General features: G+C 34.1%; 1 protein-coding gene across 4 annotated transcripts in view; it reads right to left on the bottom strand.

Moving 5' to 3' along the window:
• MRPL13 (mitochondrial ribosomal protein L13) overlaps nt 1–21519 on the bottom strand; it is a gene marked incomplete at both ends in the record, with an annotated part of 35405 nt that overhangs the window by 5116 nt on the left and 8770 nt on the right. For 2 of the 4 annotated variants that reach the window (XM_082674761.1, XM_082674762.1), the window contains 3 exons: nt 6568–6689; nt 13165–13251; nt 18862–18922. In XM_082674761.1, the coding sequence (XP_082530887.1) occupies nt 6568–6689; nt 13165–13251; nt 18862–18922 (270 nt within the window). Of the gene's footprint in view, nt 1–6563; nt 6690–13164; nt 13252–18861; nt 18923–21519 lie in introns of those variants that run through there. The other 2 variants (XM_082674760.1, XM_082674763.1) reach the window with 2 other exon arrangements.

Below are 21519 nucleotides of genomic sequence, written 5' to 3'. Positions count from 1 at the left end.
ACATTGTAAATCAACTATACTCCAATATAAAATAAAAATTAAAAAATAAACTCATAAGATTGTTAAAATTTTTTAAAAATCCAAAAAATTTTCCAATTAAAATTAATAGGAATTATTGTTACATTCAATTACCACTTTTAAGTCATAAGCTCTATTGGCTAGGAGATGTAAATGATTTTATTTTGGTTGTTTATATAAAGATTGCTTTTTATTTTAACAACCAGTCCTAATGTGTTCATATCCAAAAGAACAGTATAGTTTAGAAGGCTTAATATGAGCAAAATTCAGGACTGGAAATACTGAGGTCTACAGTTTAAGCCAACGCTGTGCTGGTTGAAATGATGGAAACGCTGGAACGTAAGCTTTCTCCCCAGGTCCAGCTAATAACTTCTGACTGTGAAGAGTAGCAAATTAAGTTAAATCTTGTACAAAAATGCCACATGACTAGACTAGCACACAATTATGGAAAATCTTGAAGATGTCCAGGTCCCAGATCTTTATGGGTTTTGAAAAGGTAAAAATCCTTCTCCACCGTCTTTAACTAAGTCTCTGATCTGAAGCACATTTTATAAAGCCATAGGTAAAATTATTTTTCTCTGGGCATTCATTTAACTAAAACCGAAAATCTGTACATTTTGGGGATGAGTAGCTTTTCTATCGAAGGGCAGCCGAAAGCTGAAATCCTTGCTGACTTCCAGAGCTATAGACTGGACAGGATGCTCACCAAGTCCCTCCTGCAGTGCTATCGTTCCTGGCACCCGTTTTCTTTTACAGAGCTGCATGGATTACCTATTAAACTCCCTAAATCTAATCCTACTTTCAGCAAAGACAATTCCAAGGCCAATCACGGTTGTCCTCAAGCCTTCTCACTGTCATCCTCATATTCTCTCTCTTTTGCAGGCACACTTCTAACAGCACACTCTGTAAAGAGAGTTAGACCAGGAACATAGGTTTTCATCATAAACGTCTGTTTTCAAGCATTTACTGATGCTGAAACTTTCCATACTTAGTTTCTCTACAAAGGTGAGGGTTATGCTTAAAATAAAGCATTACTGATTTAACGAGTGAGAAGTAAAAAACATATTTCTTTTTTGATTTTGTTTCATCAATCTGTGGATAATGTGAAGCAACTCTAAGTTGGAATTTTCTACATACCTAGTTTTTCCTAAGAAAAGCTCTCCTACAGAGTTTTGTAGAAATGAAAATTAAGTTTCAAATGAACTGTTTTATTTTTACCCTACATAATGAAAAATTTCCATTACAGTGACAGCATTATAATTTCCATGATTATTGTGGTTTTGTAATGTGTTGGCAAAACTGCAATGACCATGGAAATAATTATTGACAGAATGAAAATAAGTTGACCATTTGAAAGCTACAATCTCAGGCAACTGAACTGTGGAAAAGAGATAAGTGCTACTGTTTTATCTTTGAGAAACAAATTCTAAGTGTGCACCCTACAATCACCACTTGCCCATGGCAAATGCACATTTACTCTGTACCATCAAGAAACACAAGATAAAACCTTATAACGTATTCTGACACAATTTACATATCCATGAGATGTAAAAACTACTAATACACCAAGTATACACACTAGTTTAAGAAGTGAGGTGTATAGGCAATACTTCTCATATGAGAAAGTGGCTTTTAGTTATAAAACAATATTTATAGTTTCCTCATAAATATTAGTTTCTTTCCTTCTGGTCTACCATTGTTTTAAAAATAAATAAACAACTAGCCTAACAAAATCTAGAGTATGCTGAAGTTAGCCCTGAGGGAATACAACTTTTTAAGTGATTGAAAATAACTTAAATGAAATCCCAACAATGGTAGCTGTTAACTGAGATTAAAATAATTTTGTTAATCAGCTACCGGGTTCAAAGCTTAGTTTGTCAATTGTTACTGTTGCTCAGAAGCTTTTTGTCTCTAACAGAAATGGTAAAGAACTTACATTGAACCAAAAGCTAGTAACAGTTGCAACTAAAAAATGTACATTTTTTTAACATAAACATATGTTAGGTTTTATTGCTAGGGAAACAAAAACCAAAGCAAGCTATTTTTGTTTGTATTTATTTATGGTGCAATCCAGGTACATCTGCTTCAGTCAAGTCTCTGCAGGTTCACCATCAGATCTATCTTGAATAATTTCCAATTACTACATTCCAAAGGAAGGTTATATTCTTGGCTTAGCTATTTTGAGTGGAACAAAAAGTATATTTTAAGTAGGTTCCTTCTCCAAAAGGAGAAAAAAAATTTTTTTCTCATAAAAGCAAATCTATCAGTAATGAGGAATCTCACTTTCAAGGGATTGCACTGCATGGTGTATCAAATATTTTAATTGTAGTTCTAATGTATATACTATTTTACACTTGAACTTTATTAACACATAATATTAACAGATATAAGTTAACATAAGTTAACAGATATTGTGTGGCCACTAGTGAGGAAGGATCACAACTTTAATAAAGCATAAAGGAAAGCCTGTGTCTAATGTATATTCCTGCCAGAGGGAAATTTGGAATGAAAAGAAGGGGCAGGAAAATCCATTTCAAAACAGTAACTCAATAATGCATCAAGTGGCTCTAAGTTTCACTAAAAGTCTCCTTAAAAATAATTATAGAAAAACCCTTTCTCATTCCATTAATATAATGAAGGCATTCAGTCACCTTCTGATTTGTTTTAAATGAACCAGTAATCCCTTAGTAAAATGAACAGTTTGATGAGTACTCTTTGACTATAATAACATTAAATATAATTTGTTGTGAATGGTTATTTCATTATTATACTGCCTGGATTAACTGATTTAGAATACACTTTAGAATATTCATGATATATAATTCTACATGAATAATATGTGTTTGGTCACATAACTAACTAAACAGCACCTTTGGTATTTCCAGTTAAAAAAACAAAAAGTACCACATCCATTTTGGTTAGGAATATAAGTTCAATTATGACAGAGTTTCTATAAGAAAATCAGATATGACATATTTAGATTTACAGAATAAAACTGATGTCATATCCTGCAGCCATTGAAGATCATGCTTGTGGGGAAAAAAATCTTGTAAATTGGGAAAATGTGCAGTGAGACCATATTTAGAGAAAAATCATGATTTCCCAAATTTGTAAAACACACAAACATACATACAACATAAAAACTAACACAAAGAAGCAGGAAGTTAGCACACCAAAACGTTAAGTATGGTGAAATTATTTACTTACGTATATATCTTATTCTTATTTTCTACAATGAACATTTAGTAGTTTTTTTTGTTGTTGTTGTTTTTTGCAGTACGCGGGCCTCTCACTGCTGTGGCCTCTCCCGTTGCGGAGCACAGGCTCCGGATGCGCAGGCTCAGCGGCCATGGCTCACGGGCCTAGGCGCTCCGTGGCATGTGGGATCTTCCCAGACCGGGGCACGAACCTGTGTCCCCTGCATCGGCAGGCGGACTCTCAACCACTGTGCCACCAGGGAAGCCCAAACATTTAGTAGTTTTTAAAAACCCCCAAATTAAAATATTTTTCAACTGAATGCGAGTTTACTTTCCAAAGAGTATTATGTTTCAAGTAAATGTTGTCTATTTTATGTGCAGTCTATATTATTGTGAATTTTTAGTAAAGAAAAGGTTCCAGGGTGGTAAATTTAAGCTAATAAATGATTTCTATAAGTTAGGGATTAATTTCAATTTGTGGCAAATTCCACGTCTCTTTTAAGGAACTTGTAAAAATGTTAACATCTTCCCAGAAAAACGTTCTATGTTTATATGGACTGAGTTTTAAGGATAAATGTAAGTTCTATGTAGTTTAAGTAGGAAAAGGTACATTGGATAGGTCTTGACTAAATGACCATGTAAATCTCTAAGAACAAGTTAAACTAAAATGATTTTTCCTAAAGTTTAAACATCATCAAAGTAGTTCAGAAGCTTCATTTCTCAGATGCCAAAGGAGGGAATAATTGTAACTATCATAGCATGTGGAACAAACTTTAAAACCTTTTATTTACTGATTTATCTAAATAAACCACTATATGATCTGGAGGAAAAAAAAGAATTTAAATAAAAAGAATTAAAAACAGAATCTTAGGTTTTGACAAGAAGGCAAACTATTAAACAGGTATCTAAAAAATAGCCAAGGAAAAGAGAAAAGCACTCCACACTTAATTCAGTTGTTAGAATCAAATCAGGTCACATAATGTATAGTTTCTCGTCCATAAGTATGTCAATGTCAAGCAATCAAAACCAGAACATAAGGGAATAATAGAAAACGTACTTCCTTACTTTAGAGAGAAATACTTAACATGAGAATGTATCCTAATAACTAGCTGATAAAAATATCAGACATCATAAAGCCAATTTTTTCAATTTTTCACATAGAGTTTGTTAATCACTTGTTTGATATCAACTGAAAAGCAGCCGGATAATTCAGATGATACAGTGAACAGGAACAAAAACAATAAAACAAAGGGTTTTATAAGTTGGTCAATTTCACTGATTCTGACATGAAGAATTAGTATTAAATTGGAGCATTTTACTACCTTCATACGTTCTAAAAATTATTTCTAACCTCATTTATAAAAGCTGATAAAAGGATACTCTATTTCTTCATTTATTCATTCAGTAAATATTTGCTGAGTGCCCACTTAATGAGCCAGTCACTGTGCTCAGTGCTAAGCAAGACAACATACACGTCCCTCATGGAGTCTCGTAAGGGAATGACGTTAAACAGGTAATCATGCATATATTTAATTACATTAGAATAAATACAGTAAAAGAAAAGGAACATGTACAATGAGACCCTATAAAGGGGGCCTAACCCAGCTCAAGGATTATAGGAAGGACTTTTGGAGGAAGTTTCATTTAAATGCTTCATCATCTGCATTTCCTTGGCATTTGTCAAAAGGTATAGCACATAGTATAAACTCAATAAAAGTTTGTAAAATGGAATTAAATAATTGCTTTAATGGTAATTTTTCAAATGTGTGTCCTAGTGCTTATTATAGTGTCTTGCACATAAGAGTGTCTTGCACATAATACATATTTGTTGAATAAATAAATTAATTAATGCAGCAGTTTACTTTTGTGGAAAGAACACAGGTTTTGGAATCAGCTACAATTAGTTTCAAATTCAGGCTGTACTACAAACCAGTCAACCTTTGGCTTAGTCTTAAAAACAGGAATAATGTATTTTATCTTATTGGTAAGAGAATTAGGTACAATGTATGCAAACCACCTAGCACAGTGCAGGCCAGCTGGAAAGTGTAAATGATCACTAATAATATTATTTTGCTCATTATATGCAGATTTAATTAAAGGTGAACCTTATACAAGTCAGCAAAGTCAAAAAGATTTAAACAGAATACCCTAAAGACCTCTGTGTGCAAAGAGTGAAGTTATATACACACACAATGAAAGTCAAGGATTAGATTCCTGGACATACTGGTAATCCTGGGAAAACTTAGGTTTTCACAAACCTATCTGGCCAAACAGCCCATCAAGAGATATGGATTTTCAGAGTACAGTGGTTAAGTATCCTGTGGGAAGATTAGCTGTCTTTTGTAGATCAAGTAACGAGGATGCGTGGCTCTCTCTAAACCTACTGTGTAAATTCTGTAAACATTTCTGAGGCCCTATCAGGTGAGGGACGGTTCTATGCACTGGGGATGTAACAATGAACAAAATGCAGCCCTTGCTTTTGAGGAGGTAAATGTGGTAATGACAGAGCTACACGGCAGGTGCTACAGCAGAAGATGGTTGAGCACTTAGTCTGCTCTTGATGTTTAGGTGAGGCTTCTTAAAGGAGACTGACATCTGAACTAAGGCCTAAAGAATGAGTAAGAGTTATTCCAGAGGAGGAGGAGGAGGAGGTGAGGGACGTGTTGTTTTAGGCAGAGGTAACAGCAGAACAAAGTCATGGAAAAGTTAAATTGCATAAAAAGGGTGCCAAGCTTACACAGTCTGCTATGCTAGACCAGCACAGTGGAGTGAGAAGAATTGAAGCTGATGAGGTTACAAAGAGCCTGGTAGGCCAGGCAAAACAGCCTGGAAACAATTAGATAGGACAGTATGTCAAAGCTAAGCAGCTTTCTGGCTCATAGGTAGAGGAAATTGTAATAGAGGAGAGCAAAAGTGTTTTTTTATTTTGTTTTTCTATTTGGATTGACTCTAAGTATCCAGAACTAATGACTTTCATTAGATCATATTCTTGGCTTAGTGAAGCAATCTGAAAAAACAGAGAATCACTTTGTTTTAGGTAAGAACGATTCATTTATTATCCCAAGAGACTACAATCAATCCAAGTTGTGTCATCCCAAACAAAATATCTGATAATTTATAGGCATATATGAACATCTTTGCACTTACCTAGCAAGGTCTTAAGACTCCGAGACTTTTGGTTCTACCATCTACATCTAGAGTTTATTTGTAGGTAGAAGCTGCAAAGAGTATCCGAGAGAGTGAAAAGAAGTTCATTCTTCCTACCCTCAAGGATCTTATCATTTGGATAAGAAAACAGGCGAAACTAAACTCAGGTTAAAAAACAAAAATAGGAAGGAAAAGAAAGACTTACGGAGACCAAACTCTTGGGAAAGCCTCTATTTCTTCTTGTGTGTACTCATCTAGACGTCTGGGCACTTTTCGTGGTTGAGGAAGCTCTTCCACTAAATTCTTAAGAATATCTTCTGGTATATCCTAGAGTAAATAAAAATTTAGGCTTACTCTTCTTAAAATATATTCCCTAGTAATAAATTAGTAATTCTTAGTATTAAAAAATAATAAAAGAATGTTTATAAAATGAGAACAACACAATCTTCAAATTAAAACTTCGTAAAAATCCCTGAAAAATACATTAAATCAGTGACATAAGTAATCTCATTACAGTAATACATTCTATATTTTAATCTTGACAAACCTATTCCTAATGATACATTAGATGTCTTCAATTTTGACAAGTATCTGGTCAATAAATTCTACTTTTTCTGAATATTGTTACATTTTCCCCCTCCTTTCAACTGCAAAAAAGGCACTGCTTTGGCTCATTCTCACAATGTTTCATCCGATGAGTGTATGCACAAGGTCTGTTGCTTCCAGTGCCACAACCTTTTTCAATTAATGCTCCATGTTGTTGCCAAAAAAAACTTTCGAAAATGAAAATCTGCTGGATCTTTGCGTCATTTAGCCAACAAGCATTTACTGAACTCCTTCTATGAACTAGAAATTGTGCTAGGTGCTGAGTATATAAAGGAAAATAAAAAGATCATGGCTTCTAAAGGCTTGCAGTTTTAAAGAAGTCACCCCTTAGCTAAAAATCTCTCAGGATGAAGTTCTAACTCCTTAGCTAAACCAGGAAGCGCACCTCTCCGACTTCACCCCTCCGCAAATGCCCATGGCTTCTGAGTAAACAACCTCCTCACCTTTCAGGCGTTGGTCTACACTCAAATCCCGGTGCCTTTATTAATGGCACTTGCCCAGAACTACTTTCCCCTGGAAATATATCCAAATGTTCAGAAAAATAAAAGGAAAGGTAAAATATGAGAAAGTCTGAACTTGGGTAACGAAAAGCAAGCTGAAGAGTAAAGCATACATTTGAGAGGTATCTTAAAAGAACAGGAAGTGGACTAAATAAAGGGAATGATAAGATGAAGAGCATGAATAACCAGAAGAATTAACATTTATACTGTGCTCATGGAACAAAAATAAGGGAAAGAGAATTATATTGTGGATCTGAATGATCAGTTAATTTTGGAGAGTCTATCAAAAAAATAGTAAGATATCAATATGGAAGTGTCCTATGGGCATTTCCCCAGGGATCGTAGATAGAATTCCCTCTTTTCATTTTAGTGTGTTCCTAAACATTTTCAGAAAAGAAGGATGATTATACAGTAAATTACAGCTCTCTGCAGAGAGCAACAGTATAATTGGGAATCAAATATCTGGGCGAGGACATGGCATGAAATAAGTTATTCAAGATGTCAAGAATCAAATACAATTTAAAAATAATTTTAGAGAATCACAGAGCTCTACTGCACTATAAACTCATTCTAAAACCTAATATGGCAAAAATTAAAAAATATTTTTTAAAATTTAAAATGACTTTAAAATTATGGTTTGGATAGGCTGGGTCACTATCAACATATACAAAACACAATAAATACTACTGAGAAGTGTTTCTTCACTGAAAAGTATTTGAAAAATATTTAAATTCCCTTCCCCAGCATATTCAAATATGCAAGTGTAAGCACACAGAATCAGAACAAGCAGAGAAAGCCTGGACACATGAAATACTGTTAAGGGGTCCTTATTTTTTACTTACTAAAGAAGTCTATCTGCCAGTTTGGTATTCACAAAAATTTATGACTATTTCACACTTCTTTGGGAAGCCATTAAAAAAAAATCCTTAGCTTGTATTTGCAAAGACAATTTTAAAAGTTGCCAACTGCTCACTCAGCATAGAGAGTTTGGGACATAGTGGGTTCCTGGTAAATGTTTGCTGAATTGAATAGAATTTTGACTGAAATGAGCTTACCAAATTTCACCACTATTAAAGGAATCCACTGAAAGAATGGACAAAATCAATGCAAAGTTAGGAATTAAAGATGCTGATTAGGCATTACACATGAAACCGGAAAAACTTTCTTTTTATGCGTTTATGTCCTCTGCACAGAGCAGGTGGTGAACCTAAGAGGGAAATAAGGAAAAGAATAAAAGTATAAAAAAGAAACACAGGGGTGAGGTGATCATTTACTTTTTTGAAATTTTTCCTCTTTATACTTTTTTTTTTTTTTTGACCGTGCCACGCAGCTTAAAGGATCTTAGTTCCCTGACCAGGGATCAAACCCAGGCCCTAGGCAGTGGAAGCGTGGAGGCCTAACCACTGGACCGCCAGGGAACTCCCACTTTTTTGCAATTTCTAAAGGAATTTCAAACCTACCGAAAAGTTGCCAAAATGAGTGAACACTCATCTAACCTTCACCTAAATTCACTGACTGTTCAAATTGGACATGATTGCTTTCTCTCTTTTTATCTATTCATAAACACATACACCAAAAACATTCTTTTTGACTGCACCATTTGAGAGTAGTCTGCAAATATTTCATCCCTAAATATTTCAGCATATATATTTCCTAAATATAAGAATTGTCTCCGATGTAACCACATTACAAATTCATGTTCAGGAAAACTAACATTGATGAAACACCTTTTACTCTAATATACAGTGTATATTCAAATTTCCCAAATTGAATTTTTCCAATCCAAGGTCAAGGATCACATGCTACAGCTATCATGTTATTATGTTGGTTAACATACATAATATATTTAGTCTAGTTTCCTTTAATCTGAAGAGTTTCCTTGTTTTATCTCTTTTATGAAATTAACATTTTTGAAGAGGTCAGGCCAATTATGTTGCAGAATGTCCTTTTTTGGGATGTGTAGGACTCTCTCCTCATCGCTAGATTTAGGTTAAACACTTCTGACAGGACACTATAGTTTATGCTGGGTCTTCAGTGCTTCATTCATAGCAGGAGACACGTGATGTCAGTTTGCCCCATATTGATGATATATTTAATATCTTGGTTATGAGTGGTGGTTCACCAGATGGCTTTAACGTAAAAGTATCTTTTCTCTTTTTAAATAGTAAGTACTCGGTGACATGATGTTTTGAAACTGTGTGAATATCCTGTTCTATAATGCTTTACTCAATAGATACAGAATATGCTGATAATGGTGGCTTTTCTAATTCAGTATTATTTCTACATTTTTTAGATGACATTCTTCTCTAAAGAAGAGCTTTTCCTTCTCCAGAAAGAAGGGAAATTATAATCAGTTAAAAATAATTTTGGGACTATCATTGTGGGCTCATAGATTTTTGTTTTCTATTCAAGGTAATCCACCATTATGACCATTCAAGGCTCACACAGTGCATATTTGGTCAGTGGGCACCACTTCAAGCTGCCTCCTCTGTTCTCTTGATATTTCTCCAACGGGTTTTGATCACTGTCTTACTTTCTGTTACTTATTGTTTTACTATTATAAACAATGCAGAAATAATAATCTTGTGCATGTGTGCACTCCAAAATGACCTTCTTCTTTGTTCCAGACCTAGAAACAACATTTCTAAGAAGAACCACATTCCTTTTAATAGGGAATAGCACTTAGAAAACACAATCTGTGCACTAGTTCTGCTTACTTATATTGGTATTGTCCTTTTATTTTTTGAATATATAAAACCTCAACATGATAAAAAAGTTAAAGTAAAAAAAAAAAAATCTAAAAGGTATTCTCCAAAAATCTCGTTCTCTTCCCTACTCCTTTCATCTTTCTGTGCCCATCATCTAGTAAGTAACCAACTTCATTTTCTCATTTATTCTTCCTGTGTTTCTTTACACAAAAAGAAGAGAGATAAATATATATGTGTGTATGTAAACATACATATGTATAAATGCATATAAAAGGTAGTATGCTATCTATATTCTTTTCCACTTTGCTTTTTTAAACTTAGCAGTACATCCTGGAAAGCATTACTTATCATCACAATGATATCTGTCATTCCTTTTTTATAATTGCATAGTACTCAACTGAATAGATATAGCATAATTTAGCCAATTTCCTATGAATAAGCATTTATTTATTTCCATTACTTTACTATTGTAGATAATGTGGAAACAATAATCTTGTATATGTGTATCTTCAGGGTAAATTGCTATAAATAAGATAGCCGGATCAAGCATTAATCTCCTTATGTATGTATTTTTGTTAAATGTTACCTAATTCCCCGATTCCTTGTGGGTTGCACCATTTTGTACTGCTACCAGCAATGTCTGAGTGCCTGTTTCCCCATGGTCATGACAATAAAAAATCTAGCAATCCATTTTTGGAGAAATGGGCTCATTTATCTTATAGCCTGAAATTATTTAAGTAATTTATGCTGAAATGTATCTACCTTATAACTGGTAAAAATAACATTACTATTTTTTTTGTTCCTTGTAGAAATTATGGTTCCTAAAAGCATGTGAAAGTATAATCAGAAACAAGAGTTTTAAAATTCTTGTGATTTCATGCCCAAAGTCATTTATCCTTATATAATGATACTGCTCCCATACTTGTTACCTCAGAGGTAAAGTGAATAGTGGGAAATTATTCTACTCATTCATGCAAAGTAAAGGTAATAAATTAGCCACTTTGATAAAGGCCTGAATAATTTACTCATGCATTATTTAAACTAACAACAGAACATACAAGTGTCTTGAACAGTTGAATAACTTTATAGCCTGGAATGAATTCTACCTTATTCCTCTAGTAGGAACTATAAGGACAACAATTATAACCCATAATATTGATAGCAACTAGAACTTACTGTTCCAGGGCCTGGTCTAAGTACTCTACGAATGTTATCTCATCTAACCCTTACAGCAATCTTACGAAGTAGGTACTATTATTATGCCCATTTCACAGATAAGAAAACAGAGATAATAATGGCCATGAAGTCAGTAGATGGTGGGGGCATGTATTCAAACTCAGGCAGTCCGATTCCATGGCCTGGACTCAACTATTTTATTATAGAACCTCTATAGTGTTTTATTATATTATACCAGAGAGAAAAACCAAGTACTTATACCAGTACAACAGTTATGGATAAAAATGTCTATTTTTATTTTCAAGTACTTTTTAGCTGAACAAATTCTGAGTAGGAATAAGTATTCTCAAGTTAAATCATGGGAAATAATTAGCAACCAAAGCCGAGCTATTAGTCTATGATTCATAGAAGCTACAGGTCACAAAAAAAGTAAACTAAATTCATACTTTTTTGTAGTTCATGAAATTATCTATGAGTACCCTCAATTTAACAGGGGCTCTAATTATAGTTTCTATTCCAAACAAAGTAGACTATAGTTCCTTCTTCCAAAGAAAGCAGTTATTAAAATGAAAATATAGAACTTACAGACTTTTGGTTTTTAGTCCAATGATGGCTCACTTTATGATTTAAGATAGAAGCAATTGTTATTATAGTGCATTCACTATAAAATGCAAAAAATATTTCAGAAGTTGACATAAAATTACTGTGAAAATACAACAATTTTTAAAATGAGAAAACATTTAATTAAAAATTTAAGAAAGCAGCTCAATATCAAAAAAACAAACAACCCAATCCAAAAATGGGCAGAAAACCGAAAAAGACATTTCTCCAAAGAAGATATACAGACTGCCAACAAACACATGAAAGAATGCTCAACATCATTAATCATTAGAGAAAGGCAAATCAAAACTGCAATGAGATATCATCTCACACCAGTCAGAATGGCCATCATCAAAGAATCTATAAACAATAAATGCTGGAGAGGGTGTGGAGAAAAGGGAACCCTCTTGCATTGTTGGTAGGAATGTAAATTGATACAGCCACTATGGAGAACAGTATGCAGGTTCCTTAAAAAACTAAAAATAGAACTACCATACAACCCAGCAATCCCACTACTGGGCATATACCCTGAGAAAACCATAATTCATGTGGTACAAAAGAGTCATGTACCACAATGTTCACTACAGCTCTATTTACAATAGCCAGGACATGGAAGCAACCTAACTGTCCATCAACAGATGAATGGATAAAGAAGATGTGGTGCATATATACAATGGAATATTACTCAGCCATAAAAAGAAACGAAATTGAGTTATTAGTAGTGAGGTGGATGGAACTAGAGTCTGTCATACAGAGTGAAGTAAGTCAAAGAGAAAAACAAATACCATATGCTAACACATATATACAGAATCTAAAAAAAAAAAAAGGTCATGAAGAACCTAGGGGCAAGACGGGAATAAAGACGCAGACCTGCTAGAGAATGGACTTGAGGACACAGGGAGGGGGAAGGGTAAGCTGGGACGAAGTGAGAGAGTGGCATGGACATATATACACTACCAAATGTAAAACAGATAGCTAGTGGGAAGCAGCCGCATAGCACAGGGAGATCAGCTCGGTGCTTTGACCACCTAGAGGGGTGGGACAGGGAGGGTGGGAGGGAGGGAGATGCAAGAGGGAAGAGATATGGGATATATGTATATGTATAACGGATTCACTTTTTTATAAAGCAGAAACTTTGTAAAGTATTATAAAGCAATTATACTCCAATAAAGATGTTAAAAAAAATTTAAGAAAGTATCATCAGTGACTTACTTCATCTGGGAAAAGATGCAACCTCTGCATCAGAGTTCTTCGGTGAAGGTTTTTTGGCAGCATGCCATAAATAGCTAGTTTAACAATCTGAAAAACAGATACACGGGGGACTCAATAAGAAAAATGTGCTGGGGATATAAACACAATAAGAGATAGTGATGAAAACGAGTGGGCTACGATTCAATGTGAATACCAAAGAAATGAAACTGAGACCTAAGCAGATATGTGGCAGTAACAGAAAAGTAACTTTTATTGTTTTGTACATTACTATTTTCTTTCGAATCTGTTTATTTTTATTTAGAAAAGGGACAAAAGGAAGAGATAACAGATAACTTGTGTATGTGTCAATTTTAGATAGAATAAGAAAAAAATTCTTTAAGCTTATACAAGAACCTGTGGCTCAAATAATCTATTACAGGGCTTCCCTGGTGGCGCAGTGGTTAAGAATCCGCCTGCCAGTGCAGGGGACACGGGTTCCATCCGTGGCCCAGGAAGGTCCCACATGTTGTGGAGCAACTAAGCCCGTGTGCCACAACTACCGAGCCTGCTCTCTAGAACCTGCGAGCCACAACTATTGAAGCCCACGTGCTGCAACTACTGAAGCCTGCGTGCCTAGAGCCCGTGCTCCGCAACAAGAGAAGCCACCGCAGTGAGCAGTCCGCGCACCGCAACGAAGGCCCAAGGCAGCAAAAATAAATAATTTAAAAAATTTATTAAAAAAATAATAACCTATTACATACAGGTTACAGCAGATCCTAGGGAGGCTTAATCTCGTTTCCTCCAGGTGGGAGATCAGGAGGTTTCCAATTCATAAACTGTGCCTGACCATACAGTCACGCGACTGACTCTGTGAGTCGCCAATCTGTAACAATGGTAATGACTAGCATTCACTGAAAACTTACTGTGTGTACAGCGGTCACTGCACTACATTTGTTATCTTGTTTATGATACTAAGGCCAACTTCACAGATGAGGAAACAAATTTAGTGAGGTTACAGAACCGCACCCCCTAATTTCATGTATCTATTAAGTGGTGGTGCTGGATTCAATCCAGGTAGGCTTACTCCCAGAACAGACATATGGGACTTGCAAACACACCTATAATGTGTTTCTCTCTGTAACTTTTCAAGAAGACAAAGTCCCTTCTCCCTGTCATACCCACTCCCAAGACGGCAAACTAACCTTTTCATGATTTACTTTTCCCCTTGTTAAGGTTATCCTCACTGTTGGCCTGAATGTGATTTTATGTGTGTTTTGTCAAGAGAAAGGCACGCAGTGTCACCTTGTGCTCCAGAATTTCCTGGGGGCCTCCTGGTATACAGTGTATACAAATATACTGCAAAAGCTTCATAAAACTAAGAGACATTTGGAGAGTCAAACTGATCTTTTCCATCTGTACTCATATTTCAAGGATATCATTTGGCATGTATGAAACTAAACCCATTAAAACAATACACATTGGAATAGGATCGCACTATAAGAGGACTTCCTGATCTTTTTATTTTCTCATCACATCAGACTACCTCACTATGTACTAAAGCTAATGGCATCCCATATATATTTTCCATCTATTTTCTGTGTTAGTGCTGTTGAGACTTTATGTTCTGGAGACTATTTAAATACAGACTTACATTGTTAAAATTAAAAGCAATTAGAAATTCAGTTCCTGAATCACATAAGCCACATTTCAAGTGGTCAGACAAAGAACATTTCCATCATAGCAGAAATTTCTCTTGGGCAGCACTGATATTAGTCTTTAAAATTTTTTATGTTTTAAAAGTCTTTAGTAGAAAGTGACAATGTTAAGACTACTCAGCATCTTGTCTGGATAAGCAAGTCATTATATCTTCTGTCATTATATCATCCTAACAGCAATTTTGTTGCATTAGCAGGGTTACTTGGCATTTGGTTTTCATGTTCTTAAAAACATTTAGTTGTATTTACTTGAATTAACAAGTTGGTATTTTTAAAATATGCCCTATTAAAAAATGCAAACATAACACTCAAATTAGAGAAAGCTGGAAAGTATGAAAGGGTTACAAGCTGCCAGGTGAGAGAAAAAGGGGATGACGGACATACAAATATACATACCCCCAAAAATAAATGTGACACAACTTGCATATGCAATGAAGTAATTCTAGCTGTATAGACTTAAGCATAAACTCTAAGGAATTCAGAAAGTGAGAAAGATGGAACAAGGCACGGTTAATAAGTATTAAATACTTTCCTCATCTAATGTGTAACCCAGGCACGTGACATTTGTTTCACATAAAGTATCTTTATAAACTATAGGAGAGGGAATAAACATAAGAAAGGAACCATATTAGAAGAAAAATACAAGAACACAGAGACTCCTAAGGAAACTAAAATGTATGACAGAGAGAAAGGGTATAAGGAAAGGGCTGAATCAATATATTTATTTGAGTTTAGAATTAGTGATCTTCTATGTAATTATAAAAATATACTGAAATATTTAAAAGCCTACTATTTAAATATGTTAATCAATGTACTTTACAAGTAATATTCCAAGATCGTACTAATAATCAGAAAGATGCTTCATGAAACAAATTCTCCTAAAAGCCACATATACCAAGTACTGATAAACAAATTATGTCTGCTGGAAGAAGACCTACTGTTCCAGAAAAACACTGAGTGTTTCAATTGGAAGTAAAATAACTGACCTCTTCGTTAACATGTCAGTCTTTTTAGAAACACAATCAAAATTAAGACTTAAAAAAAAAATTAAGATCTTTTAATGAGGTAAAAATTCAAATGGATTTAACTCTAAATATTTTCCAAGCCGTCATCAAACATTTTGCAATGCATTTCAATCTTTGTTCATAAAAAATAATTTGAAACAATTTCTACAAATGTTATCCAAAGCCAAATTCTTAACATCAAAAGTTGGACTATACTGCCTCCTAGTGTATAGTTGGCATACCTGAATAAACTAGAAACTAATTTTAAAAACATTGAAACATAAGTATTAAAACTATAATTTGTTGTGAAAGTTGTAGTATATATTACCAGTAGCCCTAACAACTTTTTACTATTATATGCAATCCATATTAATAGTCAAAATAGGATATTTTATTTTGACCCGTGATAATCTAAAGACACATGAATTATAAAGCAGAACATTAAATATTTCTTAAGAAGCAATTTCTGAGCATGTTTTTATAATTATGAAAAGTAAAAATAAACAGTAAAGCATGGAACGTCTAAATGCCATGTCAGACCTTATAATAATAAACATGCCCTTCCCCACCACCACCTTAGCCAAAAAAATTATAGGCAGTACAACACCAAACAAATGGTTGCATCCTGACAATAGACATTTATTTTTATTCACCATTTTAGGGAAGTAAAAAGGAGTGTCTTCACAGTCTAACACTTTGCTCATTTAAGTAAAAAGCTAAAACAGGTCCCAATGGGGAAAATGCTACCAAATCTAGGAGTACAGTTTAAAGACTAGGTTATCAAGAGTTAAGGAAGAAGAAATAAAACTGTGAAATGGCAAAAGGAGGATCTGCTTTTAGCAATACTGAGGACAAGCATTTGGTTTAGAAATTTCTCCCAGTATATAACTCTAATGATAACATAATAAACATTAGTGAAGTTAACAGTATTGCTTTTTAAATCCTTTAAAAGCATGGGACTGACTAGAGGCCAAAAGTAAAAGAAAGGACAAAAGAGTCCTAGGGCTGGCATTGGCCTTGAGGGCATCAGTTTAGTGCAGGGCTTGGGTTTTACAGGACTATGACTTTGGGGTTAGGAGGTAGGATCAAGATGACCTCATAAACCCAGCTTCTCAACAGAAAGGCAATACTCAGGGTGCTGAGTGAGGAAATGAAAAAACAAAAGTCTTTCCTGACAGATAACTGCTTAACTATGAACCTGACCTTACAAGGCCCCAAATTCACCCTTTTTATGGGGACCAAAATCCAGGGGTCGAAAGTATAGCTTAAAGAGGTCTTAGGATGCCATATATATACATATATATACAGGTATATACGTATATATGGCCCCATGTACCTGCCAGAAGCTAAGTAAATCTTTTTTGAAGAAATTCATTTTTAACGTAGGTCTCAAAAATTCCCAGAGATGAAGTTCCAAGGTACATATACTTTCCAAGTATCCTGAACAGAAACAATAAATTGCAAACCCACAAAGACCACAAATATCAGAATCAGACACAAATGCTAAGAATTACGTTTAATATCTTTAAAGAAATATAAGAGGGAACCAAAGTATGACAAAGGGAACAGAAGACTGTCAAAACCGACCAGCAAATTTGAAAAAGAAACAAACAGTAAAAGCTTCAAGAAAAGGAAAAAAATACAATAATTGAAGTTATTTGTATATGTATGTATAATCTGATTTCCAAAGGGAAAGGACAGAGAATAAAGGGAGCCGATATTAGAAGATACATAGAAGAGCTGACGAATTTTCGGAAGACACCAATCCGCAAGCAAAACAATGACAAAGCCCAAAAAGAAACATATAAAAACCAAAGTCGATGAAAAGATCTTAAAAGTATTCAGAAAGAAAAGACAGAATACACATAAAGAAACAAGTAAAGTGACATCTGATATCAACAGTAATAACGGACACTAAAATCTATGTGAATCATAGTTTCAAAAAGCTGAGAGAAAAAAATCGGTAATCCTAGAATTGCATATAAAAGCAAAACTATCTTTCAAGAATGAAGGCAAAAATATAGCTTCAGACAGAAAAGGAGAGTTCACTATTCAGAATGTTATGATAGGAATGTCAACAAGAAGTTCTTCGAGGAGAAGGACATTGATCCCAGTTACAAGAAGCGATCGTAAGCAAAGAAGACCATAAAGAATCAGTAACAGTATAAGACAATAACAAGAATGCTGAATTTTAAGAGTTTTTAAAAATCTTGAACAGAGAAAACATACAGGTTGAAAGGGAGAATAGGTATTAATAATCTTCTAGGGGCCTTGATTTGATTTTGAGGAAAGTAAAGATATTGATTAATCCTAGACTTCTAATAAGCAAACTCAGTCAATCCAAAAGAAGGCAAGAAAGAAGGGGATAAAAAAGAAAATAAAATCTAGCTCAGTAAATTAAACTGTAAAATGAAATATGAGGCAAACAAAATTAAAAAATTGGTTGATATAGCTATATTAATATATAAAAAGAACAGACCTCAAGTTGAAAAGCATTATTGGAGATAAAGAGAGTCAGTATATACCTTGATCAATTCCTTAAGAAGATTATAATCCCAAACTTAAGTTAATTCATCTAACACTAAATCTTCAAAACATACAGAACAAAAAAACAAAAAACTGACAGAACTACAAAGAAGAATTAATAAATCCACAACCGAGATTTTAACATAACTCAGGTAATCAGTAAATCAAGTGAACAACAACAACGAAAAAGTCAGTGAGAATTTAAGATTGGAACAACATACCTAGCATATTTGATATAATGGAAAATAAACATATATACACACATACAAACATACATCTGTCTCCCCCAAACATTTTCAGCAATCATATCATATTCTAGGTGATCATGCAGATGTTAAGAAATTAAAAAGAAAAGCATCAAAATTCTTTGATTAAATGCAAAACGTACTAATTAAAAACATATAGAATTGAATGATAACGAAATAATACCTATCAAAACTTGTGTGATATAATAAAAAATACTATAAACTTACTGCCACTGGATCCTTCTGGTGAAGCTGAGCAGCTGTTACTTGTCTAAATCCACCTGGGTAGCTATTAAAAGAAACAAAGACATTAAAATTGGGAGTAGGCTATGGTACAGTATTCTTGAAATGAACATCCTTTTATAATATGAAAACTATTTTTATTATGAAATTATACTTGTTTCTCGAAACTATGCTGTTCATCAATGTCTTAAAAATTAAGCAGTAACCTATGCTATTTGAAATGCTATTCTCTTAAGTGGTCAAATTAGCAATCATTATTTCATAAAAAGTTCCACATCTTAGAAAATTTCTTGGCTAACTATTTATATTTCTACTGGAAGTTAGTTATTCATCATTCATTCATTCACTCATTCAGTCAAACATTTTTATCACTGCTTAGTTTATCACTATTTGAATTAAAAAAAAAAAAGCAAAGTGCCAGAATGTTTCACATTCCCTGACAAATCAGACAAAGTGAATAAGCTAGGGGTCAGGTTTGGAGAAAACAGTGGTAGACTACTTGGTTCTGAAGGCAAGTTAATACTCTAAACAAGTCGTGCTCCTGTTTCCTATTAACAGGAAGTCATGTGTTGGTTCTAAGTAATAAAATATTTCATTGTGTTCAGATCAAAATTATATATAAAATGTAGATTAAAAAAAATATTTGGGATAGTACTGAGGGCATCTTGGTAACTTGAATACCCCAGATCCAGGTCTGGAATCTAGGTTTTGCCAGTGGCTACCAGTATAATATTAGGCAACTCATTTCATCTCTTTATATATGAGTTTGCTCATATAAGGAAAATGATAATATCTGCCCCATCTACCTCTCAAGATTTTTATCAGAGTCAAGTGACAGTGCTTAAGAAATTTAAAACAAAAACAACATACAGATGCAAGGTTTTATTACACTGAATGGTAATGATTTTTGAGGAAGGGAAAAATAAAATGTAAAGGCAATAGACTGCAAGAAAAATGTAAGGTTACCTAAATATGATTCCTTTTATAAGTTTCTTTCAACAAGACTTGAAAACATTTTAAAGATGATTTAGAGAAACACGTTTTAGGAATAAAACTTAAGAAAGCAAATTTAGAAATTTGCTGAGAAAGATGGATAATTTTCAAACTCATGCTCTTTCATTTGCTTCATGGAATTTCAGCCTCAAAAAAAGAAATACCTGTCTAGACTTCTATTCCTGTATTCTTTCTCTCCAGGAAAAAAATACTTTATGTTTTATCACATTGTTATCTTGTATTTTCATATTTCTTTCCCAATTACCTGGAAATTTTATAAAACTTGGTTTGTATATAGAGATTTACCAACAGTAAAAATTACTAAAGATGGATGTGAATTCATTTTTGTTACATTAAATAAAGAGTTCATGAAAGTGTTTAAGTGTAGGAATGGGCAAAGGCTGGCTAATGGAAGCAAAAAAGTTATCCCAAGCATTTAAGACCTACTTGGGCAAGAGAGGAAAAGAAACAGATGGGAATATCAAAGTCTGCCTGTCTAAGATGAAGGTGCACTTGGAAATAAAAAATAATAATTTTGATCAAGAATGAAAAGCCAACATTTTTAATCATATCTTGCATGATACTGAAGAAGGTATGCTTAACTAAATTTGTACATGACCTGAAACTGAGGGGTTAACTGACACATTACATGACATAATCAACATCTCAAAAGATCCTAGAAGGCCAGAGATACAATTTACATGGAGTAAACTTAAGGTACTACAGTTGATTAGAATGCAACTAAAATACACAGGAAGGAGGATACATGGTTGAACAGCAGCATGTTTGAAAAAGACCTATAAGTTTTAGCTGATGGTGAACTCAATGTAGCACATAGTGATATGGCCTTGAAGAAAAGTTCTACTACAATAGAAGATTGCATAACTGAAAGATGGTGGAGTCACATTATACCAGAAAACCACTAAAACACAGCCAGGTGAGTGTATTTAGTTAAGAAAGATACTGATGAGCAGTGATTGCACCCAGAGAACAGTGACCAAGGTATAATGGAGATAAGACATCTGAATGGAAGCCATAAAAAGAACTTTGAAGGAACTACAGGTGTTTAGTCTAGAGAAAAGACAGATCAGTGGGTACTTGCTGATCATTGTCTCAAAACTATCTGAAGGATGTCATGTGGAAGATATAATTTTACACTGTCCAAAAAAGGACTAAGACCATTCTGAAAGCTAGAGGAAAACAGATGATGACTCAAGAGCATTGAGATCTTTCTAAATTTAGACCACATCAAAGGCAGAATGAATGGGCTGCCTCATGAGCTAGGAGATAGCTACTATTCAGATAGGCAGACCTATAACTTGAAAGGCATGTTGTGGAGATTTTAGGTATCTTCCAAACTTGGGATTTCACTCACCATTCTTTCAATATCTCATGTGCTTTTAGAAGTTCAAGATGGTTCTGGAAACAGCAGTAAGATGAATTATAGGAAACAGAAAGAAAGAAGTGAGAAGACTGACTAAAAAATGGGAAGAATCTAGATCAGAGAGGTTATATGAAAAGCTTCCAGGAAAAACGAATATTCTCAGGTAATCATGAGTATTTGGTACAGTATTGCAGTTTTTTTGATTGAGTAAATCATACATGTGGCATGAACAAAATTGGTATTTTCTTAAATTTCGAAAAAACCTT

This window comes from Grampus griseus, assembly GCF_964374135.1.
Source record: "Grampus griseus genome assembly, chromosome: 17".
Classification (NCBI taxonomy): Eukaryota; Metazoa; Chordata; class Mammalia; order Artiodactyla; family Delphinidae; genus Grampus; species Grampus griseus.
The sequence above is the reverse complement of the archived record's forward strand: the minus strand, read 5'-3'. Positions and strand labels throughout refer to the sequence as shown.